The 14,107-nt window shown below is 42.8% G+C and overlaps 3 protein-coding genes across 4 annotated transcripts in view; 2 read left to right on the forward strand and 1 right to left on the reverse strand.

Moving 5' to 3' along the window:
• The window catches only part of CCPG1 (cell cycle progression 1), a 23,608-nt gene extending 21,174 nt beyond the window's left edge, over positions 1-2,434 (forward strand). Inside the window, exon 12 of the mRNA XM_058811269.1 lies at positions 631-2,434. Within this exon, the coding sequence (XP_058667252.1) occupies positions 631-668 (38 nt within the window). The 3' untranslated portion in view covers positions 669-2,434. The remainder of the gene's footprint in view (positions 1-630) is intronic.
• Positions 40-7,015, reverse strand: PIGB (phosphatidylinositol glycan anchor biosynthesis class B). Its single transcript, XM_058811272.1, has 10 exons — positions 6,913-7,015; positions 6,210-6,314; positions 5,929-6,059; positions 5,199-5,339; positions 4,743-4,794; positions 4,129-4,340; positions 2,844-2,908; positions 1,994-2,204; positions 1,064-1,244; positions 40-504 (listed from the first exon to the last, which is right to left on the reverse strand). The coding sequence occupies exons 1-10, from the start codon at positions 6,958-6,960 to the stop codon at positions 373-375; spliced, it is 1,278 nt and encodes a 425-aa protein (XP_058667255.1). The 5' UTR covers positions 6,961-7,015; the 3' UTR covers positions 40-372.
• A 2,784-nt stretch (positions 7,016-9,799) lies between these two features.
• The window catches only part of RAB27A (RAB27A, member RAS oncogene family), a 30,159-nt gene continuing 25,851 nt past the window's right edge, over positions 9,800-14,107 (forward strand). The window contains exon 1 of one of the 2 annotated variants that reach the window (XM_058811273.1): positions 9,800-9,914. The gene's annotated coding sequence lies outside the window, so the exon portion shown is untranslated. The remainder of the gene's footprint in view (positions 9,915-14,107) is intronic. The other variant, XM_058811274.1, reaches the window with a different exon arrangement.

Here is a 14,107-nt window from a genome sequence, read left to right on the forward strand (position 1 = left end):
TATTGTAGAAGAAAAATAAAAGAGACATTGTGGGTAAAAGTCTTTTATTATAAAAGAAACTCAGCATAGCTGTACAGTTCTATAAAAACAGTCCAGCCTTGCCTGTATTTTATTGCTTAAGTATTCATATGGTAATTTTGGTTTTCCCAATGACTTCTAGTGTTGTAAGGTAGGTCAGGAACTCCACCCTGTCCTACTGCTACTGAAGCTGCCTTCAGGAGGAGGTGGATGTGTTTGCAGGCAGCCACTGGCTGCCTCATGGGACTCCCCCAGTTTCAGACTCAGTGCTTTCTCCTTTCTGCAGTACGAGGTGTAAGCACAGCTACTGCTATGCAAAACTGATCTCATTGGGTCTGAGCTCTAGCCTGATCTTCAGGGATAATTCATTTCAGTTTTCCTCCTGTAGATGGAGATGTGGCTTCCAACTCGTCCTTGAGGTACATGAGTGTGAAAGATAGTGGCTGTTTTCTCATAGCCCCTTAAAGCTAGAAATGATGATATTTCCTGCAAATGAACATACATTAATTTACACAGTAAGAAAACACAGCTGTGAACATAAGAATAGTGTTTCAAAGTCTCCTAACAAACATCAGTTCAACTGTCCCTGGGAAGCTTTATCCTTTATTTTAGGAAAGCCTGCTAGAAAAAGAAGCACTTATCCTGTTTGATCCTGTCTGGAGCAGATATTCACCAGCCACCATTGCTTGAGTTCATGGACTTCATTAAAGATTTGAGGGGTTAAAAGGTACTGTGACTGCAGGTGTTTTTAGTTTTCATTGTTGCTTACTTAAAAGTGCAGTTTCTGGGAATAGATGGCAGATTTGTTTTAACATTACTTTGTGGCCTGTAGAATTTGCACAGAGGAGAGAGCATACATGAACATTAAATATAGAGCAGTGGAATTATATCAATCTTATTGTGGGCTATAGGGGTCAATTTTAATATAAGCTATATTTTAAAAGTCGTGAACAACAATTTTCAAATATTTTAACTATAACTCTTCTCTAATTTATTTTGTAACTTATCCTCAGAAGCACTTTGTTTCATCTTGATGTTACCATACCTGTTCTAGCACATTGAAGAGGATCAAGTGACTGGGTAATAATGTGTCATTGTAAAACTCCTTGTTCAGCCAGCCAAGTGGGTTAGAGTAAAACACATCTGCTTCATCAATGTAGCTCGCATTGCCAGTTAGGTCTGGGGGACACTGAAGGAATCTCATTTTTAGAGGACAGTGAACATGACTAGGGAGAAAAACAAAAACACATTTCATGATAAACTGACCAGAATCAGAGGTTTGAAATGACTCAGCATTTCAAATGACACCTCAGTCAAAACAAATATCAGTTAATTTTTTTTCTTCAGAGTAGTGTATTTTTCCCTTCAATAGTTCATATGAAAGCAAAGTAGAGCAAGCAGATTCAGCTCCAACTGCTGGGACTGTGCTGTTAGCAGTTAACAGAAAACACATTTATCTTAATAAAAATACCATTTGCACAACATCAGTTTCTTAAAAAGGTACTTTTCCATATCAGCTTCACTATTATATCTGCTTTAGCATTTTGTTTACTTGTCAGGATCTACTGAAAACCTTTTGCAGTGACGTAAGTCAGAGCTGTAATGACACTTCTTTACTGCTTAGCAGCAGAAGTAAAATTAATACATTTTGATTGTAACAATTAGTGTTTAATTTTGCTAAAAATGTTATCATAATGAAGAAGTGTGACATACTTAGTGAAGTCCTTGGACTTACTGCATATCCTCATACAAAGCTATTCCACAAAAAATGAGTAAAGCTTAGATGCTGAATTTTATTCTGTGTTATAAGCATTTGGCATATTTCCCCTATTCACTCCATATTAACAGTATGAAAAATCAAAACTCTTCCTGTATACATTTATATATCTCAATTTATTAAGCCTTGGAAAAAAGAAATCTTGATTTCTGATTAAGAGTTTGGGTTTTAATGTAGGGCACTGTTGACACTTAATACCTGTAAAATGGGGTAGAGTGGCATGGCATCAGGATGAAGACAAAAGCTTGTGACTGCTGGGAGTGATTGCAGAGCTGCTGGATGTGACTCATAACATCCAGAGTGCCTCGCTGGTGAACCAAGCCTGTGTACAGGGCTGGGACTAAATTGGATAACAGCAGGAAACTTGCTGCAGTTTTCTTCCATGCTTTCAGGTATCTCAAAGAATATCCTATAGAAACATTTGAGTAAGTTTGGGAGATAAACAATTCACACATTTTTTAAAGTAGCCTAATACAGTGGCAATACAATTTCAAAACCAGTGCTTTGTCTCTTCAAATTTAATTTCTTGTAGTGAAAATCAGTCCATTCAGTAGTTTGGATGAATGATATATGGCAACTTAACTGATGTGTTCTGATTCATATAAGTCCACATAGAGCCAGAATAAATGGTAAACTACATGTGCATGGCTGTGGTATTCTTTTTCTCCAAACTGCTGAAAACTACAGCATTATTTTATTGTTTTTAAATTTTGAGCTTCTGGCCTTGGAAAAGCATACTCCATTTTCTCCCCATCTCAAATCACTGCCCCTTTCCCCCATTTTGCTTGAAGGAGCTAATAATGGGAAAAGGCACACAATTGTCATGTTTTTGCAGGAATACTTTTATCCATGCTAAGAATTCTTTATCTGTGCTACAGTCACTTGCTCTCCCTCATCTTTTTTCTTTCTCTTTTTAACTAGCTGTAAGAAAAGGCTAGGCTAATTCTAAGAATCCTTTATCAAATACCTACGTTGACCATTAACAGTCTCCCCTGGGATAAAAATTATATCCAGGTAAGATTGCAAGACATTTGAAACCAATGCTTACCACAAAAAATCATGCAGAATGGCAGTACTGGATAGATGAACCTGAATTCCTTATGGTTCAGTGTGCTGTAATAAAGCATACAGTGGTACAGCAAGAAAATTAAACGCTTCAGTTCTGTTGACAAAATGTGTTTCAGAGCACAGGGAAGAAGAGCACGTGCATGTATTAAGAAGCTTTTGGTATTGAAGCAGTTAAGAGTAAAAATCCAAATTGTCACTTTTGAAGAACATAATGAGTACATTGAAATTAAGACTATTTGGTCAGTTTAAACCAAGCACTGTTAAAAATTCCTGCCTATTACAATTGAGTGGTCTGATTCTTTGATAACTAGATGTAAATTAACCAGTACTTCACCAATCTGTTTTCTGTAATAAGACACAATAAATAGTGTGGATGAAAAGCTAAGATTCAAGTGCCCATTTGTATCTAGCAAATTAACAGTCACCCCTGCTAATACAAAAATAAACAATTTCCCATGACAACTTTTTGGGCTTTTTTGGGGATTACTGCAACTCTCATGTCTTGGGAATCAAAGGGGTTCTTACAAAACTAAGGGAGGTAAAAAAAGTCCTAAAGCAAATAAAGCTACTTCCAGTTTTAAGCTGGAAAGAAGAAATTGCAATTCTGGTCTTGCTACTGTTTTGCTGTAGTCTATTACTACAATAATATAAAAGTATTCATTGCTTAGTATTTATTTACTTGCTGTATTTTTTTCATGTCTGAAAGTGTCTCTTCTCTTTACAGTTAATTCTGATGCTTTAGAAAAAACTTACCTTTTCTTATACTTCTGAGCTTACAGTGAGAAATACAGCCTTATGGTAGTTAAGAGCTGTGTATAAACTTGGGAATGGAGTAAGTTTTAGAGGACTTGGAATCTCTCACCTTACTGGGGATGTATTAAAGAACCAAATGAAATGGTGTTTTCATTAACAAGCATCTAATGAACTCAGTTTTCTAACTAGTTCTGTTTTTATTTAAACACCTGTTGGGTGATTGAGTGTTGGCTTTGGGATTTTTTAAAATTTAATTTCATGATGAATTATTTTATTCTTTAAAGGACTAAATAAATTCTAAAGATACATATTGGTGACAATACAAGAAGCAGTATTACACAAAATTCTAGAACCAGTTTTATAACTGATGGCATTTCTTGGAGTGTTTGAACAGTTTCTGTAAGTTTTCTATCACTTAACCTGAACACTACGCTGCTTTGTTCTGGAGAGGACAGGGGCTTTGCCAAGAACACGAGCAGTGAGGGGCAGCAGTTGCCCTCAGCAGAGATTACCTGTACACCAGCAGTGTCCAGAGCAGTGCCAGCAGAAGGATGCGGAACCTCCTTGGTGCCAGCGCGCAGCCGTGAACAAAGAACGGCAGATGGGGACCCAGCACAACTGGCAGCCCCTGAGTCAAGTACCAGTGCCAGGGGTGAGAGCCATAAAATGTTCCCAAATTCTGCAGCACGTTGAATTTCAAGAAGTTCAGCTGAACCAGTACCCACTGGGAGATGGGGGGAGTTAAACACAAATCCAAAGTCAAACACAACAGCTACACAGTCATCACTGGGCCTATATAATACATTTTTACTCCTATTTCAGGTTGTTTTGTTTTACTAAGACTCAGCAGGGATTTCCTTTACTGAGCAATTAATCACAGAAGTGTGTAAGTTTGTAGTTTGTTGGTAACTATTGAGGACTAAGCATACTGATTTTATGTAGCAGTCCATCACTTGAAATACCTGAGAATCAGTGTTCAAGGGTTTGTAGCTTAGGATATATTTAAAGATCATAGGCCAGACACTGTCACAGAAACAAGAGAAGTCAGAGAAATCTGAAATATCCACCAATGCTAAAATACTAAACCCCAACCTTCTTCTTGTAAGTCAAGTTTAAAACAGCTTACCTCACCAAAAAACACACGGTCAATTATTAAAGAGGTTCCTACTGTGACCAATCTGCAAAAATGGAAAGTTTGTTGCACTGACATTGCCTGAATTGCTTTTGTATCTTCTCCAGCTCTGTCAAAACTCTGATTCCTAGTATTTTTGAGGTTATCCATACTCATGGCCATTTTACAGTGGCCACTTGCCATCACCTGGTATCCTTGGCACAATCCCAGATTAAAATGGAATGCTGCTCATGTCTCACCATCATGAAATCTCTCCAGGTGCTTTTTGCAGCATATGTAACAGTTTGAAGGAAACGTGCCCCTTCCTTAAACTTTTGCAAAAAGACTCTATTTGTTCTATTTTTTATTTACATGATATCAGATTTTTTGGCTTGTCTGCCTTTGCAGCAGTAAAACCAATCTTAAGATGTAGCTGTGCACAGTCCCAGTTTAAATTGAGAAAGAACTTACCCAACTGGAATGCAGTTGTGTAGGATAAGGTCTGCTTTCCTCTGTTCTTGCAAAAAATGGCTGAAGACCAAAGGCATCCACGGGATAACAGCAGTGGGACGAATAATAATTGCAAGTGCAACCAAAGCTAAATACTTACAACTAGAAGGAAGAAAAATAAAAAACCCAGCAGCTTATCAAAAGATCTGGTCAATTCTTTTGCAGACAGTGACATTTCAACAACTGTCCTGTCTCTGGCCAAAAGTTTTTCATACTACAGGTAACTTTGACTCTCTGAGTGCAGATACTCTCTCTTGCTTAGAAGGCTGCTGCTCTAGAATTGCTGTGTTACAATAGAGTTGCTAACTAGAGGTACTTTAAAATAGTGAGTGATAAAGAAAATTGTGACCACAAGTTCACCTATATCTGATCCCAAAAAGCTTTTGTTATCTTTTCCCAAGTTACTCTATATTCCGTGGCTTTAAAGTTTAAAATAAAAGCTTCCCATAAAGTCACACTTTGCAAAGGAAAGAGGGGAACAGATAATTTTACATTTAGCTATAACATAATCTTAAATATTTAGAGGAAATACTAGAATGTTCCTTCCATAAGACAGAACTCTTGCTACATGAATGAAGGGGCTTTGGTCTCCTTAGATATTAAGAAAAAAGTTAGCATTTTAAACAATATCAGTAGATTGGTGTCATCCCAAACCAAAAATCACCAGTACCTTTAGGAGAAAGTTTCTCACCTGTTCCCCATCTTGGAGCCTTTTATTGGATAGTAGGAAAGAGCAAAAATAGTGAGAATAGTCTCCATGGTGTTTGTTAGAGTTCTGGTACAGGAATACCATGTAAACCAGGAACAGAGTTGGCAGAAGAACTGAAAATAATTATGAACACATTAAAACAAGTTCACCTAAATGAAGGTGGTAATTCTTCAAGGTGTGACATATTATTTTGCACTCACTTATTTTACAATGTAAAATGAGTGTTTATTAATATGCATAATTTTTTAAAGGTTATGACTCACCACAAACTTTGCTGTTTCTGAATTTTCAAGGTGTTGCACTAATGAGTAAAGCTTCACATCAGCAAAAGCAGCCAGAACTGCCTGTGCAAGCCTAGGGACCCAGATCTGTGTAAGCAGAGAGAAAACTGTACTTGCAACAAACCAAGTTAAATTCCAAGTTTTAAGAGAGGACTGAATTAGTGAATGACTGTTCAAGTATGAAAATAGTGAATTGGTGAGTATTCTCTATAGCTTTTTATGATTTTAAAAATGAAATAGTAAGGGCCTTGGGTAAGGATAGTATTTCTACCAAAACAGAGAATGTCTGAAGTTCAACTGAAAGTGTTCAGAGATGGAAAGTAGAATTATCTGTTTTACATCTTCAAAAGAAATCAAAAGGGGATGTTGTTAGTTCTATACATTGCTAAACACTTTGGAAAACTGAATTACTGTGCAATTATGATGTAGTGGCAAACACAATCAGTATGAAAATCCAAGAGATGGACAGAGACCTCTGCAATTGCAGGCATCAGTGTTGTGATTGGAAATCTATTGAGTTCTGCCCCCATGGGAAGTCAGTGAGATCTCTGTGTTCACACATCTCTAATTGCCAGACTCAAGGCTTTGCATTTTACTTAGACAATGATAAAAATATGCTGTGTTTAAATACAACACTTTAAAATTGAATTTTAGTAGCAGATGCACAGTTTTTGATTATACTCACCAGCAGCTGAACATTATCCTTAGCCAGCAGCTGTAATGCTTTGTACATGCTTGCAAAGATCAGTGGGTATGAGTAGCCCCTTAAGTTACTTGTCCATTCCCAAGTCAGGTAACCATAATTATGAATATTAAGGACAGATCATAACCAACTGAAAGGCAAAGCTTTACCCGAGCCATTCGGATCGAGACCTTCTGTCCCTTGAGCCAGAGCGGTGGGGTGTATATTGCTGGTCAAGCCAACACCTTATTCCCGCAAAGCCGTGCCCGAGCGCCCACCCGCACAGGGCACCGCGGGGAGCGATGAGAGGGCGCGGGGGCCGCGGCAGGGGAAGGATATTTGAAGACCATGCGATGGGCCACCTCCAGCGACTGCCAGTACTCGTCCGGGACGAAGCTGGTCTGGACGAGGAAGCAATTGAGGGTCCGCAGCGCCAGGGCGAGCGCCAGCAGCGACGCGGGCGCGGCCGCACCTGCGGGGGCGAGGCTGGTCCGTCACGGGCCCCTCGGGAGCCGCCCCCAGCCCTGCCCCTGCCCCTCCCCGCCCGGCCTCGCTTACCGGCGCCTCGCTGCGCTGCGGCCCTCCCGGCCGAGCTGTACAGCACCGACCGCCGCTTGCGGAGCCGCACCGCCTCCGGCATCCGCGCCCGCAGCTCCCCCGCCGCCTTCCCGCGGGGGCATGCGCGGCCGCGGGAGGCGGGACAGCGCCGGTACTTCCGTCCGGTGCCGGCAGCCAGCGGGAAGCCGGGGCTCTGCCGTGTCCCGCGTTCAGGTGAGGGCGCCGGGGCTGCGGGCCGACGCCGACCCGGGGCCGCGCCGCAGTGCGCGCCCTCCCGCCCCACGCGTGTCCGTGAGCGCGGCAGCAGCGCCTGCCGGCATGAGGGGGCGGCTGCCGCTGCAGCACGTGGCCGTGGCCGTGGCGCTCGGCGTGGCCAGCGGGCTCTACATCTACGGGCCGCTCTTCCAGCCGCCCGCGGCCCCACACGGCCCCGCCGCGTCGCCGCCGGACGTCGCGCCTGACAAGAGGCCCTGAGGGAGGCGTGCGGCGCCGTTCCCGGGCACCGCTTCGCAGCCCGGCCCTCGCACGCCCCGTCCGTCGGGGCCAATGGAGCCGCTGGGAGCCGGCGCGACCGTCACCTGCCGGGGCCGTCACCTGCCGGGGCCGTCACCTGCCGGGGCCGTCCCGCCCGAGCCTCCTCCGCAGCCCGGCCCCGCGCTGGAGCCGCCCGCCTGCTGCAGCTGCGTGCCTGCGTCTTTCGTACCAGACTCCGGGACGTCAGTGAATCATGGATGACATGCTGAATGTCTGAAGGGCAGTTTCTCCTCTAAATTTAAATGACATCAGGAAACTTGAAAAAGAAAGCTGCTGCTGTGTCGTTATGCTTCATGGGTTTTGTTGGATTGCCTCTGATCTGATCCTCCAAGTGATAAATACCATTTTTCTCTGCTTCTCATGGTGTCAGTTCTTAATACGTCAGCTCAGTTGGGAAAGCAGTTGTGCACATGGCTGAGAAGGAAACTGCACCCAACATTGGTAGCTTATAATCAGACCGGCCATATGTACATAAACACACGTACCACATGTGCTTATACACAGATGTCAGTCCTGACAGAGTGAGGCTACAGTAGATATTGAACACATAAATCTGCCGGGAAAATGGGTTGTCCTTAAGAAGAGCCTCAGTGTGTAGCTCAGGAAGGAAGCATGGCCCTTGGAGTAGGTGTGGATTAGTTTGACAGAATAGAATCTGAGACTTGGGGAAACAAAATCAGTAGATACTTCAATACTTCAGTAAATCTAAAAAGAAACCAAACCCAGGAGATCTTGGGACAAACTTATGCCAGGTTTTGGTTTTAACACAATCTTGTTTGGACAGAATGAGGAAAGAAATGTTTGTGTGTCTATATTTTAAGCCAGGAACAATGTTGTAGGGGGAGGTACTGGTATAGAAGCTGAAATGGGAGGATAACAGTAGAAGATGGGCTGGGAGATGCAGTTGAGTGCAGCAATTGCAGTTTGGACATGACATTACACGGCAGTGGCTTTAAACTGAAAGAGGGCAGGTTTATATTAGATACTGGGAAGAATTTTTTTACAGTGGGAATGGTGAGTCACTGGCACAGGTTGCCCAGAGAAGCTGTGGCTGCCCATCCCTGGAAGTGTCCAAGTCCAGGCTGGATGGGGTTTTGAGCGGCCTGGTCTAATGCAAGATTGTCCCTGCAGGGGGTTAGAACCAGATGGTCTTTAAGGCCCCTTCCAACCCAAACCATTCCCTGATTCTATAAGGAAATGCTACATATTGCCACAAAAGTTCAGTGCCATCACTGAATTACTGCAGTGACTCTGGCAGCTTCCTTTACAGTACCACTAAGTATTGAAAAGGTTATTTTGAAGAGGTGTAGCTCAGGTCTAGAAGGCACTTCCTTTGTAAATATGACTGGAATTGTCCATAAAGATGGCAGTTGAATTTGAAAAGCCTCAAGAAACGGTGTCTGAAGGGATGCAGGTGGAAGGGTTATTGATGCAACTGAGCTTAAGATTTGCTGAATTCTTGAGACTGCCAGGTTTAAAGCACTGAGAGTCAAGAGCACTCTTCCCTCGCGGGGGAAGGCAGGCAGCCGGCAGGCGGCAGGAAGAGCTCATTAAACCACAGTGGTGTGCATTAACCAGGCACCGCGGATTTTCGCTGGAAAACCTGTTTTGCCTCTCATGAATTCTTACCAGCCGCGCGAGATCTTTCAGGGAGGTGAGGAGAGAAGGGCTGAGGAGCCAGCCCGGCTAACGCCGCTGAGCGCCGCGCGGTGCTGCCCGAGGGCCGCGCTCAGCCCGCCCAGGTGGCCGCGGCGGGGCCGGGACACGCCGGGGCGGTGCCGCCCGGCCCGCCCCCACCTCGGGCTGTACGGGAAGTGATGTTGCCTTGACGGAAAAGACACGGTCGGAGCCCAAAAAAAGGCAGGTGCGGCGTGACGCGGCTGCGGGAGCTCCGGCTGCTGGGAGGCGAGCAGGTAGGGCGGCAGGGAAGGCGAACGGGGCAGCGAGCAGGGACGGCTCGGCTGGCAGAGGGCTTGGTCAGAGCCCCGGGACGGTGTTTCGGGCGGGGAACTGCGTGCCGGAGCCCCACGGCTCCGGAACAGCGACCCGGGCTTTGACAAAGGGGCCTCGCCGCGGAGATAAGAGCGAGCTGTCCTTAGCCTCGGCCTTGGGCCGCCCCTCAGGTGCTTCCCCTCACGGCGGCTGCCGGGAGCGCCGCACACAGCCCCGCTCGGGCCTTCCTTCCCGCGCTGCTGCTGCTGCTGTTGCGGGAGCTCCCACCCTCTACACCTGCCTTTCTTCTGCAGAGGAGAGTGCACTGCATGTCTGGTTTAATTTTTTAAAAAGGCTTTAAAAAGTGGTCAGTCGTTGTGAGAGCACTATGATAATGTTACATCTGCCTAGCCGGGACTCAGATATTATGCGTGACTATCAACAGACCTGTTGCTGCTTTCTGAGCACTGTGTGTTTGTGTAAGGGAGGCTTCGTGCCGAGAAGGCCCTTCAGCCTGATTTGTAATGCTTGGGCTGAATTTACACTTTGGTGATCTTGGATCTAAAGAAAACTAAGTCCATTAGAAACACATTTTGATTTTCCTAACTCTGTAAGTAACTAGAGTATGTTAATATATAAGTGGTTTTTTTGATGGTGCTAGCAAAGTATAAAGGACATGCTTAGAACTGTTGAAACTACTCAATTTTTATGTCTTAGACATGTATCATGAATTTTTTGACCTTTTTGACTGTATGATTCTTCTAACACTTCCCTCATACATGGTGCTTAGGAGGTTTTCATCAGGATAACATATACATGTTTGGAGTTAGTTAGCAAGGTGGTCTGTTGCTGCACTTACAGGTTTTTCTTTAAAACTCTCCAAAATCTATACTACCCTTTCTTGGAAACTTAAATCTGACATAGACGTCTCAGCCCTTCTTTCTTGTCACAGACTTTTACTAATTTTGTGAGTGTTCCAAGTATTTTCCAGCCAGGGAATAGCATATACTGCAATATGCATTTCAAATGTTGATAGGTAAATGTAGGAATGATGTTTGTAATGCTAAATGAATGTCTCAAAAGCCTGGTTAAAAAGATGGAAAAAAGAACAGCATGTTCCTGTGTTTCTCGTTCAGGGTTCTGATTTTACATCTACTTAATCTCTTGCACAAAGGAGTTTTGGAGAGAGGGTGTGCTACAACTTACACTGGTTTAATTTCACAGTTAACAAAATTTCCCATGAGCAACCAGATGTCTAAAACCAGACTGTAAGTTTGTTTTATCACTCATGTTAAACTTGGGAACACATTAATTTATCACTCGATTACACATTTCCTTTTCTTTCAAAGAGAAGATAAGGTGAGATAAAAGAATTCTTAAGTAGCATTTACAGAAACAAATATTGCATGCAGTAACCCCTGTGTGCCTTTGAATTCTTGGTCGTGCTGTTCCTGCCCGGGGTCTCCCGTGCTGGTAAATGACCAGAGAGGTCTCAGTTTCCAGCATAACCCCGCACTTGCAGATCTACATCATTAACAAGATAAGTCTGTCACAGTCAACAGAGATGGTTAGAATTTAATTTAATCTGAAGAAACAGGCAAAATTGGCACTAGAGGTGGAATATAAAGAATGAGAACTCGGTTTCCCTGTTGATATCTCAGCAAGTAATTAAGTTGCATTTATAAATAATTAATCAAATTTATCAAATATTCCCATCTGCATTAAAGCTGCATTATTGTGCTCTGCACATGTGGTGGATCCTGCAGAGGGTTATTTAGATACTTACAGGTGAACTTTTCCTGGGCTGGGTGTACACAGTGCTCTGGAACTTGCTTTTGCTCCTGTTGCTTTGTAGACACCACTCAGTGCTGCAGATACAATCTTTGAGTTTACAGCACTGGCTTCAAACATGCCTAAAAAGTTGTTTAAGTACAGCATGGATAGATAAATTCTAACCTATAAGGCAGCTTTTTTAGCAGAAACACTTTTTTTTTTGTCCTATTTAAACAAATATATTCCCAATCAATCTCTCTGGATATAGCATCTGGGTATGAGGTTTCTTTTCCTCATTTCTTTTTTTCTCTTCTAAGTCAGAACTGCATCCCTGTCAGGAGGCAGGACTAACTTGAACCATGTTAAATCAGCTGAGATCACTTAATGATTGAATGATCCTTTTATCTCCAGTGGAGCTTTGTGAATAAGTCCTAGCCCTGACTTTCTTTTCTGGAACACCCTTACATTGTTGTATTTTCATACATAAAGCATCAGAATGTACTTTTGATTTATAGTAATAAGTAGTCTCAGTGCCTGTGATTTATTTTCCAATCTAATAAGCCTTATGGCATGTAGATTAAAATATGACATATAACAACCAGCATACTTTTTTCCTGTGGTGTTGGTGTGGCTTCAAAGGGCTGGAGATGCTTTGGGGGTGTGTGACAGTTTTGCATATCCTGGGTGGTGGAATTCTTTTCACATACTGGCACATTTCAGCACTCTGGAGCTGACCTAACAAGTTCTTCAGTGTTTTAGTCTACAGGAGGAAAAAAAAAAAAAACAAACAGGCAAATGTCCTTGTTTCTATGGCTCTGAGGATAACATCAAAGTGTAAACCAGTGCAGTGATATTTTCCTGAGTTTGAAAACCCATTTCTCATAGCTGTTTTCTTTCTCTGTGTCTGATGCTTTTGCTGATGAGAAATGGGTAAGAATAAAGCATGTCAGAAAAAGGCACTTGTGGAAAACAACATGAAGACTGCTAGTAAGGTAGCAAAGAGGCAGGAAGCAGCAGTGAAGATACAAACTCAGCAGGAGTGGAGCTTTTCTAGAAATCTATGATTTGCAATGGACAAAAGAAGTTGGTTAATATGTAATCAGTGTTTTAAAAGTCAAGTTTGTGGGCACTTGCAAAAAGTATTTTGAAAATAACTCTACACTTCTGCAGTAATTCTTTGTGTAAATGTGATGTGTGAATGAAAGGACTGTAAGGAGCATGCCTTGCTGAAATATTTTATGTGCAAATGGAACACTGGATGGGTACAAGGACACTGCTACACAAATCAGGTAGCTGAGCCCAAATTAAGTTTGGAGATTGTGACTGCAGTTTTGCAGCTGTGTACTGCTATTGGTTTAAAAGGTGATAACAGGATAAAGGAATAAATAGCAAAGTAGATAAAAACTGACTCTTCAGTAATACTTTCAGGTAAGGAGAGCTCCATGGGTAGAAGAAATGCCTTTTATTAGGGCAGTTTTAGTTGGAAAGGATAGGCTTTCAGATATGTAAGCTTCTTTCATGTTTGAATTAGAAACAGCAGAATGTAAAATTGAAAACAATGGATGCACAATTTTTATAATACTTTTATTAAGCTGATGTCATTAGAAGGTGGTGAAGGTTCTCTGGAGAAGTGCTGTTGCCCAAAGTCAGCCCAGTCTCACTCTTAAAGCCTGGCTCATTATTTTCATAACTGTGGGATGTTTCATTGGGTTCCCTTATCACCCAAAGACTGTAAGGAAAATGGTTGCTCTGTGAACTGAAAGGAGGACAACAATTAATTCCAGTAATATCCTTGGGGAAAAGGAATATTTGAACTAGACTGAAGGCTGCTAGTGGTGATAAGGACTAATAAAGTATGTGTGGTGGGTAGGGGGGAAAGAAAACTTCATTCATTTTTGTGAATTAAAATGCAAGTTTTCTGGTTTTCTCCTGTCTCCAGCAGTCTTGCTAGTATGGTATTTTATGTTGGTAGTTGCTGAGGGAAATGACCTTTCTCCTGGAGATCCCTGCTGATAATTGTGTGGCTGTCATGGAGCGTGGTGCATTCTGAGCCTTTCAGGGTAGCGCTCAAGGCTCACAGCTGTGGGTCTGCTTGTGCTGTGCAATGGTTTCATGCAGGGTTTGCATGAGATGATTTGCTGCTACAGGTCTTGCCAGTGGCTGGTGCTTTCCTTGTCTGCTTGGAAACCCAGATAACATTCAGAATGCAGGTTATAGCAAAAAACCCGGATAATTTGGGTCTTTTTATGGTGATTTTTTTTTTCAATTGTGAAGGCTAATCATAATTCCTCCTCCCCCACCCCCACTTGTTTTGTTTTAACCAAATTTCATGCATGACTGAATGTGACCCAAAATACAGGTATCAGGGCAGTCCTAGCCCTGCTGGTGTTATCCATTTCCA

This window comes from Ammospiza caudacuta, chromosome 10 (genome assembly GCF_027887145.1).
Source record: "Ammospiza caudacuta isolate bAmmCau1 chromosome 10, bAmmCau1.pri, whole genome shotgun sequence".
NCBI lineage: Eukaryota > Metazoa > Chordata > Aves > Passeriformes > Passerellidae > Ammospiza > Ammospiza caudacuta.